Source organism: Varanus komodoensis, unplaced genomic scaffold, assembly GCF_004798865.1.
Source record: "Varanus komodoensis strain SLA01 unplaced genomic scaffold, ASM479886v1 scaffold15, whole genome shotgun sequence".
Classification (NCBI taxonomy): domain Eukaryota; kingdom Metazoa; phylum Chordata; class Lepidosauria; order Squamata; family Varanidae; genus Varanus; species Varanus komodoensis.
This window is the reverse complement of record NW_025335440.1, coordinates 13,147,940-13,170,151: the sequence shown is the minus strand read 5'-3', so window position 1 is coordinate 13,170,151 and position 22,212 is coordinate 13,147,940. Positions and strand designations below refer to the sequence as shown.

At 41.6% G+C, this 22,212-nt stretch overlaps 1 protein-coding gene across 1 annotated transcript; it reads right to left on the bottom strand.

Moving 5' to 3' along the window:
- Positions 1-1,979: 1,979 nt before the first annotated feature.
- On the bottom strand, positions 1,980-20,949 carry RNF32 (ring finger protein 32). The gene is made up of 8 exons (XM_044425307.1): positions 20,914-20,949; positions 20,094-20,364; positions 15,769-15,911; positions 12,266-12,298; positions 11,411-11,535; positions 10,280-10,388; positions 2,980-3,147; positions 1,980-2,223 (listed from the first exon to the last, which is right to left on the bottom strand). The coding sequence occupies exons 1-8, from the start codon at positions 20,932-20,934 to the stop codon at positions 1,984-1,986; spliced, it is 1,110 nt and encodes a 369-aa protein (XP_044281242.1). The 5' UTR covers positions 20,935-20,949; the 3' UTR covers positions 1,980-1,983.
- Positions 20,950-22,212: the final 1,263 nt, after the last annotated feature.

The following is a 22,212-nucleotide window of genomic DNA, read 5'->3' as shown; positions in this document are numbered from 1 at the left end:
CGGTGAGAGTATAAATCTCTTATGTACACTCCAGCTACTTTGGAATTACATTTGACATCATGGTACAGCATGTCCCATGTGCCTGCACTTATGCAGGATTTTTCTTTGCCCAGGGAGCCTCAGACATTTCTTTGGAAGAAATGGGGAGTGTAGCCTTTTGCAGGGATGAAAAAATTTATAGCCACTAGACATTTTGGGGTTAGGTGTGTTCCCCACAGAATCTCTAAGAGACAACCCTGAAAGATGAAATGGTAGCAGAAGAAGACACATATCCTTTTAATATCTTGTGAGGGCAAGAAAGTTCTGGAGTCAGACTAAAACGATTTTTGCCTCATTTGCTTGGACAAGGGTCAATATTGTAAAATCTTTCAAATACTGTCAGAAATTTAAAAGGCATCTGAGTTTCAGGCATGGCACCCCGAAATTTTTGACAAGATGTCCTCAATAACTTTTTGATATCCTGTTCTTGCTACTTGGTTAAGTGACCTTGTTCTTCCATTTATGAGATGGCACAAAATCCATAATAATTTATTTACCTGGGCTGAGATAGATCCTCTATTCCATTGTCACAACAGGAGACTGTCCCAAGGGGTGATTCCTTACGTCAGGGATCCTCAAACTTTTTTAACGGGGCCAGTTGAAAGGTGCCGGTGATGGGCGTGGGCCGCCAAGGGGGTGCAGATGGGGCAGGGGGGCGTGCGCAGGCGGTGATTGTTTTCTCCGAGCGAGTCCAAAAGGATCTATGCACGAGCAAGCCACTGCCTCGCCACATGCGCATGCAGGCGACAAGTCCAAAACTCTATGGCAGGCCAGATAAATGGGCACGGTGGGCCGGATCTTGAGGACCCATGCCTTGCGTTATTGGCGGCATAACGTGTCATGTCTCCTGGTTATCAGAGGAAACTGGGATGGATGGTGCTGACCCCACCTCTTCGTGCAAGGAATGGGACAGTGTTGGTGCGGGGCAATTGCACTTGACTCTTCCAGACCTCTTCAAATGGCCCTCTGGTCTGCACAGGTCGTTTTCTGTCAGCTGTGGGACTACAGAATAGCCACTTGAAGAGCAGCAGTTTTGGATCTGTTGATTTTTAAGCGGCTGTTTGTATTCAGGCATTTCATTAGGTTCACAAACCTTTTGCATAGCACTCTGGGTCCCAAATTGATGCCTCTATCCTTCACTTCTTGCAGTTCCATAATCACTGGCTGGGTGACACCTATGGGACTTGTGCAAGTATTCAGCTGGTGTGTGAAATGGAGATGCAAGTCTAATACAATCACATAATGGTTTGAATGTGGTGAACTGCTGAGACAGGCAGTAGAGTTTGGGTTGCTGGGAGCTTAAAAGAGAATGAAATGATCCCTTGGAATGCTTAAGAACTTGAGGATCTCAGACTTTTCTGCAAGTTCCCACATTCACTCCTTGGCAAGAAAGGAAATCTCTTTACTAATGGAAACTCCATTGGTGGGACAGAAATCTTGGAGACCGTGGCCCGCCTGTTGTTCATGCTGTACTTGCATCCTGTCCTCTGGGTCTTAGATTTAATAATAAAATAGATGAAAGAAGGGAGGAATCATTGTTTACTTATTCTATCTAAGATCTGGTATAATTTTTCCCACACTCCTTGCAAAGACAGGGACAGATTTGAGATAACTGCCCAAGAGCCATTACCTGGGGCAAGGAGTAAGTTGCGCTAAAAATGGTTGTCTGTTTTCTTTCTGGCAACATGATGCCACAGCCCATATTCTGTGTCTCATGGTCACAGCAATACATCCAATTAGGTATTGCCTGAGGCCAGTCACCAGTACTTCCCAGGTCTACACATGCATGCCTCCACAGAGGCTAATCAACTAGCATGCATGGCAACCCTTCTGAAATGCAAAAAGAAAAAGGGAAAAAACCCTGTACACTTTGAAATGCATTACGCCTTCTGGTATGTATTACTATTCTGTAAAACAAGTATATTGGTGTGTGGGAGTAAACTGCTAGTCAAGAATTTTCTTTTGATAACAGGAACGACATAAAGGACATACAGGTCTTTCTCCCAAGGAAAACTCTTCGAATGCTTGAAGACAGGTAGTATGAAACATGTGAGAACAGGACAGCAAAACAGTCTGATGGGAGCAGGGCTGCCGGCCATCTTGGGAAAGTCCATCCTGAGAATCAGTCGAGTAGACAAGTGGCATGATGCAAATCGGGCAGTCAACTATGTCTTGCCGAAATGCCTGAAACAAAAAATAGCATCAAGTCCAGACAACAGTGGGAGAGGAACCTTCATTCTTGACACAGAGAAGCGCATTGTAAAAGAGATGCAACATGTGCATTGTGAATCTGAGAGAGGAGTCAAAATTGGACTTTGAAAGAACTATACTAATATGTGCAACTTCTGCAGTCCAGAAGCTTGTAAACTGCCCTGTCTAGTCTACTCAATCTCATTTCAAATGTTTAATTTCTAGAACATGATGCAAATCCACATTTAAAATGTGGGGATTTTTTCTGGTGGATCATATAGTTGGATTCATGAAGCAGATGAGATAAATACATTTTATTCTGGCCAGAGGTGTAGAGCTCTGAAGTTGGCTATGGGACTAAAGGCAAGAGCTGACCGTTCTATCTGATCAGGAGACTCTGTGATAGCATTGCCTGTAACTGCTGCAAATGGAAAAACTGTTGCACTTGGGTTAGCAAAAGCATTAATCCAACTCCCATGCTGGGAATTGTAGGCTTTTTTCTGTCTAAATGTGCATAGGATCGATCCCAAAGCCCAGGAAAATGACCCTGCATGTTCACCCTTGCAGGAGGTAGGCTCGTCCCACCTCACGGCTTTATTGCGAGGACAAAATGTGAATCCTTATTGACTACTATGAACTAATAGAGACAGATACAAATCTAAGTCATTAACACAAAGAAGGCTGGTACGCCTCAGTTGTAGGGGGTTATTCACATTTGGTTGAGCCAAGATTTCTTTCTCCAAAACCAACCTGCATTTGTATCTTTTCCCACTCTACTTCACCCATCAGTGGACCCAATTTCTTGTCTAGTTGCTGAAACACATCTTGACTCGCAGCTACAGAAGAATCAATTTCAAAGAAGAATTCATCTAAGCAGGTATCATATGAATTTAATAATCTTTGACAGATATCTGTAAACTGAAAGGTGAAACAAAATATGTGACTGGTTAGTGAACTGGAATGGGCAACAACACGACAGGTCCATGCAGCATCAATGCAAGAGTTGCTTCCTTTACAGAAAGTTTAGATGCATCCTTAATGGCTCAAATACTGGGTCACTCACACAGCCTAACAAGAATCTAACTGCTTCCTATCTTCAGTACTGCTAATGTGTCTTGAAGGAAAATACTTCCCTGATCCCAGTTAACTGTCAGTGGAAAATAAAAGCCAAAACTCTGGTCCACCAATCAAGTGTTGTCTTTGTACCAAACCTAGGGGCAACAATTTTGTTTCTGGCCATAGTCATTGCCAGCATTTCAGTGTCCATGACTTTCAAAATGTCTGCAGCACCAGAAACTTCACAGAGCTATTAAACAGGAAACATAAATAGGCCAGGATGCTTCAGGTCAGGATTCCAGACACTCCAGGTTTCTCCTCTTTGTTTTTCGTGTGCGTGCATGTGCAGAGTTGACACATTACATTTGCACCAAATCCCAGCTATGTTAAAATATCTGATACCTCTGCTGTTATCTGTGGGTAGCTGTTGCTTCAATCCCTGGGAACATTTTTGAATAGCTGCTGTGTGAACCAGGAAATGACCTATCTAAACAATTACAGTTCTGTCTATTAAATTTTACTACCATTCAAATGCAATTATTACATTTATATTCCACTTCTTTTCCAAGGAACTCAAGCAACCCTGCATGGTAGTCCTCCGTATTATCTGCATCATAGCTCTGTGATGTAGGTTAGACTGAGTCAGTGCCTGGCCCAAAGTCACCCAGTGCATCTCATGGCTGGGTGGAGACTAGAACCTGGAGAGTCCCAGGCCCAATGTGCTAGCCACTGCATTGCACTGGCTCTTTAAATCAGACTCCTTTCTCCAATAACTTGATTCATAGAAACATAGAAACAGACCAAGTCAGAAGGGGCCTCCCGGGCCATCTAGTCTGACCTCCGGCACCAGCCAGCTCCGCTCACGACAGGCCCACCATGTGGACATCCAGCCTATCCTTGAACACCCGCACCGATGGAGCCTCAACAACCTCTCGTGGAAGCCCATTCCATTCTATTTCCACCTTTTTTCATTTCTTCCCATTATATGGCTGCATTGCCCCTTCAACTTTCTTGTTGGGCCATGGGAACATTTATTATAAACAGCTTTTTGGTGTGAAATTCTGCAGGGTGTGCCTTATATAATGTGATGATTTGTTCTATCATTCATGTTCTTCACCCTCAGGAATTTCCTGACGATCAATTCCATTTCTCCTCCTTTAGGGTCCTTTTCTTAATTTTTCCTTAAATATTTTTTGAGCATCTTCAAATCTTTGGGTTTCCTCATGTCTGTTAACACCTCTGTCTTGTGCATGGGTAGTGTGGTTTTGGCTACATCTGCATAGTTACAAGGAAGGTCACTTTTAAGAACCTGCACTTTCAAGATGAAACACTTAAATGTTGAAGCCTTTTTTAAAAAGGCAGAACAGCATGCAATATATCTAAATGTTTAGAGCAGAGGAAGTTACTAAGATGTGCTAATGTCTTTCTGCTAATGCACAGGGTATGCATTTAATCAACCACTTAAAATGAGACAAAATTGAAATTGCAATATTTCAGTGGAGAAGCAAGTTTCCTTAATAAACAACAACTTTTAAAATTCATTTTTCCTGCATGTATTTTTGTTACTTAACGTGCCTTTGCATATGGTATGCCAGAGTTACCTCAGTTACTGCAGTAGGAAAAGCTTAACAGTGATGGTGATTAGCTGTATGAGTCCAGATTTAAGGTACCAAGAATTGCAGTATTCGGCAATGCAAGTCACTACCCATATTAGGAAAGCAGGTGCATGGCAGGCAGACATTCTGGGCGGCAATAAGAAAGAAGAAACACGGAGCCGCAAGGGACTAACGGGCAGTTGGCTCGTGCATTGCATGCTTCCATTTCCTTCATATCCAATCCTTCGAAGTACTGGTGGGCGAAGTGTGACCTTTTGTCCTCCAACTCTCATTGGTCCCAGCTGGCACAGGCAATGGTGAGGCAGGAGAGTTGTCAGCCAAAATGTCTGGCAAGTCACAAGTTGCTACATTAAAGAACAGTTTCAGGAGTCCTGTTTCTGTTGCCCAGTACTCCACATAAGCCAGTCCTGTCTCCTCCACCGATAGCGACATTCCTTGGTCTCCAGTGGCCTTTCTCAGCCCTTTCCTCTAGGGAGACCAAGGATGGCATGCGGACATCAATGCAAAACTGATGCTCTACTGCTTAACAATGGCCCCTCCCTCCTCAGGGAACAGGTGCCAATGCTAAATTCTGATCCAATGCAGACTTGGGCCTTCTTTTATTCATTATATGGTTTTCATTCGCAGTGCTTTCAAATGTGCAATTAATTCACGTTAAAAGTTGTGTGCTGTGGAGAGCATCTTGAATACGTATTTGGATGTGCATCCTGATTCACAATGTGTTATGTGAGGGGAGGCCTTCATCCGTATGCAGATCTGCTTAACTGGACTGAAGCGGGGAGGTGGCCCATCTTGACTGAGAAATAACACATCCCGCTAGAACCAGGGACAGAAATAGTGAATACTTCTTGTGGCTTTACTCTTGCAGGAACAGATGACCAGCTCCCATGTCGCTCTATCTGGCTGCTGGGATCTCCTTTGCAGGCTCATCTCCACATGCACCAGAGAGACCTTCAGAGATGAGGCAAAGGGCCATTTGCCAATAACCCTTTTGCTCTCGCAGACCACAGCTATGTCTGCAATAAGCGGCACCCTCAGGGTCAAACAGTAGCCAGGTAGGGGCAATTTTCAGCAGAATATTGGCATGCAGCCCATGTCCAGATTGGGGCCCTGCTTTTTGTCTAACATAAAAGCAGGCAGATTAAACATGCTTGTTTAAACACATGACTAACATTATGTGTGGGTTGGCTCTCCGCTTGCTCTGTTATAAATGTGGCAGTACTCCAGTTGGGTGAAGTGATATTCATGAGTGAATAGTAAGTTTTTTTGCATGGCTCAAATATCTTTTTTAGTGTCAGGGGGTGCAGCTGAAGGAGTGAGTTAGTGGCAACATGCCCCTCCGTTTCCACAGCGATTTTAGGATCCAAGGCAGTTGGGGTTTTTTTTCAGAAGAAATGTAATTAGTTAGCATGTAAAAATAACACTTTTCCAATTTAAAAAATGGGAGATCTTATTTCCACCAAACATGCTGAGTGGAAAATTGCACTAAATTTGAGTAACATGTTTTGTGCCTACTTTTTTGACCCCTCTGCCCTTCAACTTGAACAATATGACAAAGTGGAGGCATTCTAAATGTTTTTATCTTTAAGTAGAGCACCATCAGTCACAGGTTTTAGGTGACGCCCAAGAACATGATTAAATAAAGATGCACACAAAAGCATTGAGATGGACTTTGTCTGCCAAAGGGGAGCCCTTTTAAAGCAATCCATCTTTATGTCAGCAAATTGCTTACTAATGTGTTGACTTAAAAGTAAAATGAAAAGGCTGGAATTTACGGCGTATCAATGAATCAGTTGATAAGCTTTTACTGGTTTAATATCCTCCTACCCCTGCTGCCTGGTGCCACATCAAGTTAGCAACAGAATGTTTGCCATCTCTATGTGATAAAGGAAGTCAAATGGCTATGCAAACTCCCAGGCCATTCTGCTGTTTGTAAGATTTAAATTTAAATCTTTGGGAAACAGTCACGTGGGGAGCTGCACCATTTCACAAATAATAAACCTAGTAGCTTCTTAAACAATGCTTGTATTTTTAGCTAGGTTAAAGATAATGTAATGCATTTTAAAAGATTTAATTACAGCAATAAAATACTTTGCCTCAATTAGATGTCATATACAAGCATAGCATATAGATAAGGATCAAAGAAATCCACTACCTACTCACTTGAATTCTAGGCAACACTTCACTTTCTGTATACACTGGTGTTAAAAATTAGCATAGCTTGGTTGCAGTAACCTTTTGCAGTCCTTTTGATCTAAGTTAGTAAGATCATGAACTGATTAAAGCAGAAGGGCTACTGTACCAGCGTCAGACAAATAAAATACACTCTTAGCAATAAACTTTCAAACACAAGGTCTAACTCTGGAATTTCTTTCCCAGTACAAAACCTGTTTTGTGTGTTCCTGTCAGAGGAAGTGGTGATCTTTCCCCCTTCTCTCCTCACACACACACGTGTGGGCACATTACTGGGCTGCTATCTTTTCAACAGCCTAGTACTTTTATTTGGCTCTACTGCCATTTGAGAAGGTAAGAGATCCATGTCTTACTTTCTTTACAACCTGGAAACAAATCCTGTTTTGAGGATAGTTTTTTTTAATCGACTCGATGCTTAGGCTTTACTACTTTATTATTTCAAATGTAAACTGCAAGACATAGTCGAACAGGCAGTGCGCTAGTATTGCAAACTAAGGCCAGCGGAATTTCCTGGCAGGTGGATGTGCAGAGCATTGCAGGCCCTGCACCTTATGAATCTGACACTGAGGTTACAAAGACTGGAACTGAGCAGAACCAGCCAGAATTTGCCCTTGCCATTTTCTTCAGTAGATTTAATAGCAGTCTGTGTGCCTGTGGATAGCAAAGAGAAACATGGTCTGTTCACGGGGGGAGCCATGCTCTCTCTGCAAGCTGTACAGTGCAGTTTTTCTTGCTGGAGGTGCTGAATCCAACACTGGGTGCTTCCAGATAAGTAAGGGGATCCATACATGACACTGGGACAAAGACACACTCACACGGCGCTATTGACTAGGTGCCATAGTGCTGTATGGCTACCAACATCTGCACCCCCCCCCCCCAGATTTGGAGGCTGGATTAGGTGGCAAAAATTGGGCAGTGCTGCTCAACACGAGGTGGTAAGTACACTCCTAACTTAGACTGATGCAGCTCTAGCCCAGGTAGTTCTTTCCATTCTACTTTTCAGAAGTTAAATGTACAAATATTAAATGCCTGATCTAGTTAAGTGCACAAATATTAAACAAGGTTCTAATAAACATGTATATTAAATATTTGTATACTGACCTTCATCTTATGATACTAGAATGGCATACAGAATGTAATTAAAAATCTTGGTATACAATAAAAATGATAAAACAAAATCAACTACAGCCGTAAACTGTATGAAATGCATAGACAGCTCACATCAACTACATTAATGAGCCAGTTTAAAATACTTGGGCAAACAAAGAAGAAAACATGTAACATCAGCAGACCATATTGAAGGAATGCACCAGTCCTTCCTTCATGTGGCCAGGCCTGCTCTGGTCCTTTAATCAGATCATTTACTACAGCAGAGCAGCTGTCCCTTTTTCCCTGGCTATGTGCAAGCCTTGAGAAAATGCCATGTACTGTTTGTGGCCCTTTCCCTCCTACAGAGCTAAAGCTGAGGGTGACAAAGAGACTATCTAAAGTGGAAACCCCCTGAAATCTTTAAGAGGTTAGACAGGGCTACTCAGAGGGGTAAAGGGAGGATGGTTAACATGGCCCCGTAGTGATACACAGAAAGACCATTCTGGAATACAAGAAACAAGACTAAGAGAATGGATAAACATGAAAACACCATCAACATCCAAACATTTCCCCACATTTTGTGTAACAAAGTGACCCTCTTATGTTATATACCCATATACTAGTTAAGGTCACGGTCTTGACAGCTAAAAACAGAACTGGGTGACTGGTCTGTTCATTTGTTTTTAACTAAAAGAACACTGGGAAGGGGAAAAGGACAACTTTACATTGGAGTAGTCTTCAAGGCTGGAACACCCATCACACCCATTGCGCCATGTACAAAACTTCCTTGAGCTGTAGCTGTGGACACACCCTAGGTCATGGTCAAATACCAAGTCCTCACCTTTAAACCACCCATTGCATCATTTCAAGTTCTACAGAATTCCTTTCATGATAATGACTAAGGTCTGATTTATATGCTTTATTTGGGGCAAGATAAAGTAACCTTAATGTCACCATATCAGTTCTGTATGAGAAATGTATTGCTTGAATATGCCCTCACATGGTGAGAGTTGGTATTTACTGTGACAGAGCAAAAGCATCGAAAACAACTTTTTCAACTAGGCAACAGAGTATTTTGTAGTGTTACCTATTCAGTAATGTCACTGTTGAAGCATGAGATAACCCCTAAGCCAGAGGTGGAGATTCTTCATGCTGTGACCCTTTTCTGTGTGACGTTATGCAACAATGAACCATATGCTGGCCTGGTTCATATGATCAACTCGGTCCACTGCGGATTGTCAATGCCATGGGAGCCACAGTGTGTACGAGGCAGTTACTAAGTCTTCCAGTTTGCTGTGTCATAAAAACCTGGCTGTAGGGATTGTGTCCGGGTTAAACAGCCATCGCATAACCCGAGGACAGCCCTTGGGTTCTGTGAAGACTCATTCATCCTCACTCCTCAGTTCCTGCCTGGGCTTGGGTGGACAAGCTGTACCAAGACTATTCAGAGCGGCTGCCTGCCTGTGTCTTGGCGCACACTCCGACGCAGGTTCAAACAAGGATTGTGCTTGTAAATAAGCCACAGGCTCTTTGCTCATACAAATGAGCCCTTCCTATATCTCCTTTTAATGTTCTGGAATGAACATAGTTGGCTCATCCTAGATATAGATAAGGTGCCCTTTTTGGGTGTACTGAATCATATTACCAGAGCACTGAAATAGCTGACTTACAGGATTTGGCTTTGCTCAACTCAGACAGCCCATGTTTCATTAGTGTTTAATTAACTGTTTAATCAACAATTAAATATGGAACTATAAATATAACATTCTCACAGAACTAAATAAAGAGTATTTTAAACCATGTGCTCAATTCCTTTTGTGCAATTGGCAGCCTGAATACATAAAACTGTTGCCCTGACTAAGCAGTTTTCAGCTACTCTATGTCATAATATCCACAAATTATTTTCCTGCAGTAGATTGCTACAAAGGGTGATAAAATTATCACTGACGTAGGTATGATATACATCATAGCAGTTTTTATGCCACTGTTGTAAGAAATATCCCTTATTCTGAGTAATTTGGTCAATATTTTGCTTTGGTGCCATATTGCACTGGGCGTGGAGATCATCATTAAGCATTTACAAATGCCTCACATACCTTTTCCTCAAAGAATTTTTTCCTTAACTTGGCATCTTTTGGAGGCATTGTATTTCTGACGTTTTTATACCATTTTCTAACAAAGTATCCCCTCCAGAAAGCTTGAATTCTGGAAAAAAATACAACAAAAAGATAATTTTTCCTTTTCAGATATTTAAAATCATGCCAACAGGTTATTTATGCCAACCCTCTGCTCAAAACTACAGTTGGAAGCAAGGCTGTTTCCCCTGGCTGCTGCAGGATGGATAGTCAAGAGAGGTGGATGCAGGCAGGAAGTGTCTTCTTTTTCAAATCTGGCTAGGTGTGTATTGCATGGATCAAGCCACTAATGCTGAGGAGGGGGAAGGAAAAGTTCCATTTAATGGTAGGAAGGCTCTGATGCCTCTCTGCCATCACTGCATATACTGGCAGCCATCCAGCAGAGCCCCTTCAGGTGGCCGAGGGGCTGCTTGGTGTAGGCTCAAGGATGCAAGCAGCTCAAATTTAAGATTTTAAACCTCCAGGTTTGTTGTGACCATTTTGCATATAAAGATACTTGTATCCATGCTAACTTGAATGCTTCTATTTTGACAAACAGAAATGTATATGGCCAGTGTGTCTTCTAGGTTCTTTAAAAATATCTATTTGGCTAATTTGAGCATTTTATTCTTGGGCTTTTGAAAAGCTGCTTTGCTTTTCAACTGCCAGCTATCAAGGGTGCACAAATGAACCCTAAGCAGCTGTGCTTCATCAAGGTCCATGGATATTACCAACTGCCCTTTGACAGCAGCACTTGCAGGACACTGACCAGGCAAAACCCCATGTGGAGGCACAGAGCGTGTGAACTGGAATGTTCCCAAAGAAACAAAAACCAACAACTCTGCCTCACAGGCCAACCGATTTTCTGGGCAAAATCCAATTAAACTAAAATAAACTCAATCTCCAGTTCAAATCTGAAAACTGAGTGAAAGTTCTGCATTAAATACAAAACTGTGAGATGGGATGGTTGAAAATACTTGAGTAATTTGAAGTAGCATTCCTGAACTTCGCAGTATTAACAACGCATCCGTCACTGCACTGCACGCTGCATGCAGACTGTTCCACAAATATTTCTCAGTGAAAACTGCTTTGTCTTTCCCAAGTCATCCTTACCTTGTAGCACACTTTATTTTAAATAGGCGTGCTCCATCATGAATTACTCGGGTCTGATATTGTATCTTTCTACACATTGGACAGGTCTTTTTACCTGCAAATCTTTCAAAAGCTTTCAAGCATGCCTGGAAAAATAACATTCAGCATTAACTTGAAATTAGTCACCTCACACACACCCCTGCATGGTTTATTCGTGGGTGCAGGACATGCAATGGTTGCACAGAACCCAGCCGCAGGGATGAGGGAATGCACGTTCTGATAAAATTAAGGGAAAATATTACTCCCATCTGATGGAGGTGGGGACTGGGCAGGGAAGGCATTCCTGAATCAAATCTTTCCATGACCCCAGAAGCTTTATGCACGTCTTAGTAGAATGGGGAGACGTACGGCTCAGATAAATTCCAGATTTACCTTGCACTGCATTATAGTTTTACATGTAGTACAGTACAGTTTTATCCATTTACATTAATAGACTATTTTAATGAAACAACTCTGAGGAAACCATGGTAAACAAGCAGCTACATATTATTACATCTTGCAAACTTTTATGGTGAGGCAGGGGTGCCTTCTGTGCTAGGTCATGGGTGGTCAATCTCCACTGACACAACTGAGGCACAGAGAGCCTTAGCATGAGGCATTTGTCCTCGTGCATGCAAATGGGGGCATTTCAAAGCAAGGGACAATGTCTCAAACAGTATCCTGCACTAATTTTTCGAATTATGAGGAGTACAAGCAAAACACGTCAATACTTTACATTCATATAAATGCTATTTTTCAATTCCAAATAAATATTTTTGCAAAAGCCCGATCTGATGCACATTTCAATTTTAGGAGATAAAGGTGGGGTCTACTTACTCTGTGGAACACGTGAGAGCACGAAAGCAAAACCTGTTCAGAGAGAATAAGGACACCTCCTGAAACATAAACTCATGGGGAAGATGCATGTTGCTCTTAATATAATTAAGGGAAATTTCCAAGGCAGATAAATCTAGTCTTCAGTGCAAAACCAGAGAGACTCTGTGGCCTCTGGACGGGCACTTAGAGGGCCACGGGATGCTTTGGATTCCCAGCCCAGAAGAGCACGCCACTTCCAGAGCAGGGGTCTGCGCTCAGGCTGCCCTCCCCCTCGCAGTGAGCATGTGCAGAGCCCCATCGGCTGCTTCTCTGAGCACAAGGATCAACTTCAAAGAAAGGGCAAGGGAGGCGTTCTGGGCAGGGCAGGATCCTGGCTCTGCCTGCTTATGAGGGATTGTGCTGGTCTTCTGGCCTACTTCCCTCTTTCCAAAGCATGGCATCAGACAGCTGCAACTGGCCATCGCACTGATCTGCAGGGCCTGAGGAGAGGCCAAGGAAGACTACTTCCATGTCCCTCCTGCCCTGAATGTGTTGTGTGAACATCGCCACTTAGACAAAACAATGAGAGCCAGTGTGGTGTAGCAGGGAAGAGCGTGGACTGGTCCTTGCTCAGCCATGGAGCCAACTGGGTGGTTTTGGGCCAGTCACAGACTCTCAGCCCAACCCGTCTCACAGGCTTGTTGCTGTGGGGAGGAGATTGAGGGCCGGTGGAGGAGAAAGATGTAAGCAGCTTGGAGTTCATATGGAAAATGCTTATGAGATACAAATCGATCAAGCAAAAACAAAGGACAATCGTTTGGCTCTAGGCTAAGAAAAGAAAACTCAGGGCCAGTTGATCAATCTAGTGGGCTATGAATTGTGGGTTGCTTTTGAAATGTAGGTTATCATTTTGTCTGAACCCAGCTGTGATAACAAAGGATGGCAAACAATTCAGTTTGCAACCTGACAATGAAACATGAGTTCTTTTCATGGGTTATTTGTGGTTCAGACAACACCATATAACACACTTCAACAACCCACAGTTCAGTGATAACTCTTACTTATCCCTCACGAGGAGGTTATCATGTTGTCTAAACCCAGTCTAGATCTTGTTACACTAACAAACACTTAGGTGCTTTTGCTGGGCCACTAAAAAAGTCTGATGTCACAGATGCTTAGGACTGCAGAATATAAGAACATGGCATGCATTATACGTGCAGTAATTAAAGGAAACAACAATTCAACATCGTCACTTATTTCAAAGTAAAGCTTTTAAGATATACTTCCTTGACCTGTATTAACATCCCCTCTTCTTGCAAGCCATTATAACATTGTACACTTCGTGTTTCTAAAAATAATCGTGCTCTCCACTGAGACCTTCCTTTTACAGCAAAATGAAAGTGACAAAGCAATCTTTTGTGAAAATAAGTAATACAGAAGTAATGAAATTGGGGGGGGGGGGGAATTGAGTCCTCTTGAGCTAAGTTGAAATGAATGGGTTAAAAAGCTAACGGCTGAAAAAACTAGAAATATTTTGGGTTAATTTTCTTCTAAGTGAAATACATGCAAAAGAAAAAAAATCTACTTGCTGGCCTTTGTCTTTCTTTTTTTTTAGCTCAGTGTCTGGGTCCAAATGCGTTATTCTCTTATTACCGCGACAGCCGGATCCTATGGACCATTCCAACACTGCTTTCATTGACATATCATACAGTCCGCGGGTCTCATCCCAAGCCCTGTCCTCTAGTCTGCAAGTGACTGTTACTGTGGTGAGGAGGGCTTCATGGAGAGGAACCCTCTTGTATTTCTGATCCGAGGTATGAGATTCTCGCTGAGTGTGCTTCACCTGTCCTATACCTGCCTGCTTGCAGCATGCAAGGGGAAAGCAAGGCTGGTCCTCTCAGGAGCTCACTGAATCTGGACAGAAGAGCCAAGGAGACCCTGGAAGTATGCCCACGTGCATGCCTTCCTACCCTACCTGAGACCAGGTACTCACAGCCCTTTCAGCCTCTAAAGCACTTCAGCTATTGGGCAGTACAGAAATTAAATAAATGATAATAATCTGGGAGTACTCTGCTTCTTTTGTCACCATCCCTACATGGGGAAGTAAAGGGATGAGCAAAGCAAACTAACCAACGTATCAGTTAGGGCTTGATGGCATCAGAGTGTGAGCACCTGCCCTGAATGTTAATAATCCACTGCCAAAGTTTTTCTGTGTTTGAGGCCCATTTCTTCCATATGCTTTCCCCACCCGCTTGGCTGTTTACACAAAAGTGGATACATAAGCCATTCAAAGGGACCTGGAATGCTGTGTCTTTTGATTAGGACTGAACTTGAGCTGCTTCTAATAGCTAAACAAGAAATGTGATATAAGAAATCACAAAAGATGTTACCAGTTCTTTGTGAAAGTTGTCGTTCTTGCTCAGGTGACTGCACATTCTTTCCCAAACCAAGGAAAAGTTTCAACAGTTTCAGTGTGCACATTAAACATATACAATATCAAGCATGTGTGGATACAAGAAGAATGGCCATGTGTGCCAGGACAAAGAAGCAAATCAACATATCACATGGTTAGACTTTCCCAGCCTTGCTTGTTCATGCTTTGACTGATTGCAGTCAATACTGCAGTGTATGTATGTATGAATGTATGTATTACAAGCATTTATATCCCATCCTTCCAACAAGCGCTCAGGACGGTTTATGCAATATAAAATTACAATAATACAATAATAACACCACAATTATTAAAACAATATAAAACAGAACATCATAAACTAAGAAAAAAGAAAAGGGAGGAAAAGAATAGAAAATGTGACTGTGGGAAGGGGGGAAGCTTAACACATCTAAAACCCTTGATTATTTAAATGATGGTTAAATAAAAAGGTCTTTACCTGGCGCCAGAAGTACAAATTTGGCGCCAGGTGGACCTCTCTGGGGAGCACATTCCATAGTCTGGGCGCCACTGCGAAGAAAGCCCTCCTCCGGGTAGACACCCTTCATACTTCCTTCAAAGAGGGTTCCCGGAGCAAGGCCTCCCCTGCTGATCTTAAGGGGTATTCTGGACCTAAACCGTTTATGGGATATATATGTATGGGATAGTTATTTGTTTATTCAATGTATTTTCTGCAGTTAATTAGTCCCAAGGACTCTCTAAGAGGATTACAAAGAAAAAGTAAAAAATAAAAACATATAAACATATAATAACAAACAGTAACAGTATACAATAAAATATACATTATGTAGCTGAGCGATCAGGGAAAACAGATTAAAATAGTATATTAAAACTAAAAACAATATAAAGCTACCTTAAAATTAAGAATATAAAATTATTCAAATGTCTGAAGAGCAGGCTCATTTTTGCCTGGCACAGAGAAATTTGTAATGATGGGACCAGGCAAACTACTCTTGGGAGCTCATTGCATAGATGGGGTGCGAGCACTGAGAAGGTGCCACTTTTATTTGCCATCCTCCTTACCTTGTCTGATATCTACCATAAAACCTAGAAGGTTGGATAGAAACCAGGATACCTGTGGCTGAAGTGCAAATTCTTCTCTGCATATGGCACAAGGCTGAACAGAATCTCCCTGTCTGACGGAGCGCTGCTTCACGAGTTCCCATTCTGTCATGGTTAGTGGCTGAGCTGGAGGTTCCACCAATCCAAGTCTCTGAGCTACAGACGAAACAAAAAGAATGGAAATGAAACTGACACGTATTTAATATTTCACATCAGCACCATCTTTGGAGCCAGGCATTCATTTGGAGTATTTTTCTTTCCCTGTAATTCCAAGAAATGGAAAGATTGAGGAGAAATTGAGCCCCCAAATTTTTGACTTTCCTCCTCAAAGCTTCGAAGTCTGCCATGATTTCTTCAAAGCTCTGTTCACACATGTGTAAGAAAAACGGGATACATGCTCGTGGGTGTATGAGCCTTGGCGATCTTTCTGCTATATCACTAATCAGTCCTCCAAGAAGGCAGCATACCTGACAAGCCCACAAGTCACCCTGACACGCGTTTCCATCCCATGCAACAGGGACTCCTCTCTTCATATCACTGCCAGTTGGTTGTCCTCTTGTTCAGCGTTGCATGGGATGCCTTGCAGTTCTTCCACTCATCCTCGAGGAACTGGACCTTCAGAAGTTCTACTTCCACTGCTGCAGTGCCTTCTAGTTCTGCCCATCACCCTTTTCCAGGGAGTTTCCTCACTTTCCCGTCCCTCAGGGTTCTCTTCTTCTGCCTCAGCTTGCTGTTGCACTTCTAGCTTCTCTACTCTTCTTAACTGATGCAGTTCTAGTGCTCTAAAAACTATTCATCTTCTTTTATTACCTTGAGGGAGGGCACTCATTGTCTCTAGGGCTCTCACCTTTTCTTCTAACAGGCGACTAGCTTGCATTTGTTGCATGTGTAAGCCATGCTGACCTCAGACAGGAAAACAAACATTGCACAGATGTTGCAGGTCACCACCACTGGGGAAGCAAGTTCCATTGTATGAAATGGGATTTACTCCCAGGCAAGTGTGCATAGGACTGAAACTATTTTATTTACTCTTAGACCTCACTCATTCAAACAGGCAGACACGCCATCTGAAGAATTCTAACAGTAAGTTGCACTTTTTTCTCAGTCAAGCAGAAGCTCTGACAACTCTTCCTTGAAGTCAGTTGTTGGGAGAATGGCCATGGATCTGGGTTGCAGTGAGCTAAATAATAAAAAATTAAACAACTTAACATTTTACTCCATAAATTTCAAATGATACTTGCATCTACCTCCTGTCCCAAAGAAACTACCCCACATATTTTATCTTATAAAAAAAAGCACTGAAAAATATTAAATTGATGAGGTTGGTCAATTAATTGTACATTTCTCAGAAATGCAGGGCGAGTTTGTCCAAACAAAAGGTATCATTCTGGCAGAGTGAAAAAATAATTCTCCAGCTAGTAATTTGGCTGCACTCAGTTGCACAATTACCTTGGGATAAGTCGTCTTGTACTCGGTGTGGCTTGCTTCGGGTTATCTATTCTGTTCAACAACGTGTGCTTTGAAGGACTTGTTAATTCTCTGACATTCATGGAATATCTAGACCAGGGGTCTCAAATTCAACTTACCTGGGGGCTACTGGCAGTAGAGTCTGGGTGAGGCTGGGCCGCATCAAGTATTCCACCCCCGCGGTGGTGGTGGGCCGCTCATCCCGTGGCCGGCCAGGGTGCCGCCGGCACTTTGAAGGCTGCAGGGCCCCTCCCTTGTGCCCTGTCCGTCCCGGCAATTGGCCTACAGGCCGCGAGTTTGAGACCCCTGCTCTAGATTGTATCAAGAATTTTTGTTGGCAACTAATCGGGATCTCTCCCCACTCAAGAAGTTCTTCATGTAAATCCTACCTCAAGTATCTTCAACTATAACCAATACACAACCAACCTTACTAAGAAAACATGCCCTTAAAAGAATAAATAATGGAGCCACTTCTGTGTAAAAGGCTGCACAGGACTGTACATTTCATTACTGCTCCAGACAAGACCAGACAAGTCCGATCAATAGTGATACATCCTATCACACCTGGATGAAAACTTATGGATGAATAATGCCTGGGGCATTTGGTATGCAGTGGAAAGTTAGGACATAAGAGCTTTTAATAAACAACCAGATCTAAGATCTTATCTTTTGAAACACAAGGCTACAATCCTATATTGCTTTACCTACTGCTGAAATTACAACTGAACTAATTGGGGTTTACCTCTGAGTAGGCATATGTAAGATTGCATTTATGATACTTCTATTTTTTAATGCACTTGGGGTATTATTAGAAGACTGCAACAAAATCAAACCAGTAGTGAACTGAAGGTGTATGGGCTAATATACTGAAGGAAACCAAGTGTGAGCAAATCTTCAATAAATATTACCCACTGTAAGTTGTTGGTCTATGGTAAGTCCTTTACTGAAAGAACATTAAGACTGCATACTTCCAAACCTTAATGAGCATCTAGTTGCTTACCCTGATATTCTACACTTATTTTATTTTTATTTTTATTTAAAGCATTTTTATGCTGCCCCCATCACAGAAAGCGTCGGGGCGGCTTACTTAGTTTTTGCTTCTTAGGAAACAGCAAAGGGGCTTGAATTTTGCAACAGAATATTATAAATTTCGCGGTAACATTTTAATGTTAACACAAGATTGCAAATATTTTGGAGACAGTGTGGTGTAGTGGTGAAAAGTACAGGACTAGGATTCAAGAGTGGGTTCCAGTTGCCACTCTGCCATGGAGCCAACTGGGTAACTTTGGGTCAGTCAGACTCTCAGCCCAACCTACTTTACAGGGTTGTTTTGAGACTAAAGATTGAGGAGGAGGAGCAGAATTATGCAGAATTATGTAAGCCATCCTAAGTTTCTTGAAAAAAAAAGTCAGGCTATAAATATAATAAACAAACATCTTGCCCATTTTCAAAATGGCTACACTGCGACATTAAAATGGCTCTCCAAATTTATATTGGTTTTCCTCTATCTATTGTAGCAGACAAATGAACTTCCAACCAAGACCAGTTCTTAACTGTTTGCTTTTAAATGTGTCATTTTCCATTTCATTATTGTGATGTTTAAAAGCTCAATTCTACAAGCATAAAAATGGCTGGAAAGTTGTAAAGAAAGGGGGAGGAGACAAAAAGTTAGCAAATTAAATGTGTTTCTGTTATTGGGTTAATAAGAGTGATGTAAAAACATGTAGCATGAGAGCCAGAAAAGTGTAGAGGTGGCAGCTGGGTAGGTATTCCTGGTTGTCAGTCAGATGTTATTGCAGGGCAGTATTATGTTTTCCCTCTGCAGCTCCTATTTCCTGAGACAAGATTCTAAGCTTTGGCATCCATGCACTGTATTATGAGGCATGTCTGTCTCTTCTTGATTTGAAGTAGGTGTTTAACTATGGGCTTTATTACTGGGTTTGCCCCCAAAACATAAAGAAAACAGAACTTGTATAGATTCGAGCAAGGTTAGGCAAAGGTTCACATAAAGAATTATGCCTAGGCAAGTAGCTCGCTTTTATAAAAGCAATAGCCACCCAAGTGTTTATAATCAGCCTACAACTCTAGATGGTGCTAATGCAGCTTCATTGCACTGTATTGTCAGTCACTACTATACAGAACTTTGTTCCTAAATGGCAAAACATTTTTTCTAGCATAATGGTTTTTTGCTATCCCTCAACACAGCGGAAATCAATTTACATATATGAAGGATGGGGGGAAGCGATTGTTTAGGGCACTGTCCTTTAACATAATAGATTAGGATATTTTAAAGAAACAATTCACACAAGGATTTATGTATACAGTCCTAGTATCCTTGGGACCTTTTTTCTTGTAAGTGAGCATGATGTGTGAACAAACATGATGTGTTCAAAACTTTGTCAGCAGGAATTTCTATAAGCCTACTGGCATCTTTTTCTAACCATTGCAATCAGCTCATTTTCTTTTGACAATTGCAGCCACCTTAGTTCACACAGTAAGTGTCTCTCCATCTGGAAGGGGACATTTTGACCTTAACTCTTTAAATAATTTGGCACCAATCTTTAAACTTTTCTTCTCTGTACCAAGTTTAGGGCCTGCATGTTCAGAGGCAGTGTTTCTCTGAGTAACAGATGCTTAGGCAAACAGATATTTCTGTTTCTTCACTCTTTGTTTGTAAGCTTCCAAGGAACATCCAGCTGGCCACTGCTGGAAAGAGATAAAATAAAAACTGCATGTATCTGCATGCAAGAACTAGCAGGACTCTTTATGTTTTTATGTTACATCGGAATATGGAAAAGAGAACGTGCTTAGTATAATCTAATCAGTATTGTTAAGAAGCAAAAGCATCCACACTACAACGTGACGATTTACCTAAAGTGAGAGGCTGAGGACAAGGATCAAGAACATATTCCTTTTCTGGATCTTCATTTTTCGGTTGGTGGCTGCTTTTTTTCCTTAGTCCAGTATCTACTACTGCCCTGACCGTCTCTTTGTTCGCAGGTCTGAATACGTTCTTTTTACTCTGTGTCTTTGACTTAAAAGGATCTACTAATGAAAGATTCTGCAGCTGAAGGTTATGTAAAATGTGATCTTGTAATGCCACTGCAGTAAGTGCTACAGATTCTTGTTTGCAGGAACTCCCCTAAAAAGTTTCATAATAATTATTATAAATTACTTCTGTAGTGCACATTATGTTCAGCATATTAAACAACAAAAGAAATTCAGCCCTTAGCCAATGAAGCTTTTTTAAAACCTTGACAGAGGCTTTATTCCATACAACTCCCATGCTTGAAGTCTTACTAATATACAATTACCATAATATGAAACTTAAGATTGATGTTTGACACATCCTAACTTTAACTCAAATAAAGGCAAAAGACATCTTTGATTTATCATTTATATTAAATAAAATAGCAGCAATTTTTAAACTTTTAATTACTGAACCCATAATTATTATGTGCAATAAACTCATTATGAACTATAAAAGTTTGACATGCCTAAACATATTTTGTTTCAATGTAATTAAAAACAAAACCTAGGGCTACTCTTGCCTTCCAAAGCAACTGCACATTAAAAAAAGGGAGAGAATGTCAGTAGATAATATGCTATATACTTTAATTCAGCCAATTACAATACCTCATTTTAAAGGCTACAACTTTTAGCACGCTTTACAACCATACGATCAGTGTACCTTGTAACACTTCTTTTGCATTATGGACCTGGAAGGCGTGATTATTTTCTTATCTTCGAGACAGAATGATGCTCTGCTGATCTGCACTATTGGTACCATACACTGGCACTCTTGTAATCCTAAAAACAACAAACACAATTACTAGAAGAATAACTGGCACAACAATCCAATCTTTGGGTGTATGCAAAACACGCTGGCATAAATCCATGTTGTCCTGTTGTATATGAGCAAAGGGGGTACACCAGCCTATTATGCTATGAGTCAGATCCAACATCACAGTTGACTGTCACAGAAAAGATACAGACATTTCTGCTGACACAGGTGTAATGATCACAACACTTTCAGCTGGATATTTAGAAGAACTGACCTCAGGAAGACTTAAATTGATCTCTCCTTTTAAAAAATCTGCTCTTCTTCTGTTCTACAATAGCTTCTATTATCAGCTTAAATCTATTTATTGCTTGGCTATGTAGATTGTGTATAAGAATTTTAAGATCTTCAAGAATTTAAAGTAGATTCTAGCCAAAACCGAAAGCTAAAAATCTTTCTTCAAGGGAACAATCCCATGGTCCCCAGACATGGCCTGCTGGGAACTAGAGTTCTGGCAACTGTTCCCTTGAAGTTGATGCACAAAGAACCACTCCAGCTGTTTTCTGAGGTCAGGAAAGCAACCTCAGCTAAAAGGGGAGAGGTGGAGACCAAAGTGGCCAGGTTATCAGGTGTCCTGAGTCCATCACAGCCTCCAGTTTCCTTCCCTTTTCCTTTGAAACATGATTGCTGTTGTCTAGTGTAAATGCAAAATGGAAGGAGGTGGGAGTCATCTCCATTGCTCCTCCCACCGTGTCAGAATTGCACTGCACTCAAAAAGTCCGAAGAGCTTACCTGGAATACTGTATCCAGTTCTTGGCACTGCATTATATTCATGATGGTGAGTGCCCTACTGTAGTTGATTTACTGTGCCATGATCTGCTGTTGTTTTAAATTATTTCAAATTTAAATAATATTCTGGCTATTTTATAGGGCATTTTTCTGCATGTATTATAAAAATAAACTAAACAGAATAAATATAGAGTGCTAGTACGGTGTAGTGGTTAGGCAGAGGCTGAGGAGTCCCAGGTTCAAATCTCCACTCAGCCCTGAAACTCGCTGGGTCACGCTGGGGCCAGCTGCTACCTTTCAAAGTAACCTACCGCACAGGATTGCTGCAACATTAATGTGGGGAAAGGAAAGGATCATACACTCTGAGGAAAGCTGGAATATATTCCAAATGTTTTGGGTCTGTGGAACTAGGATGCTTCC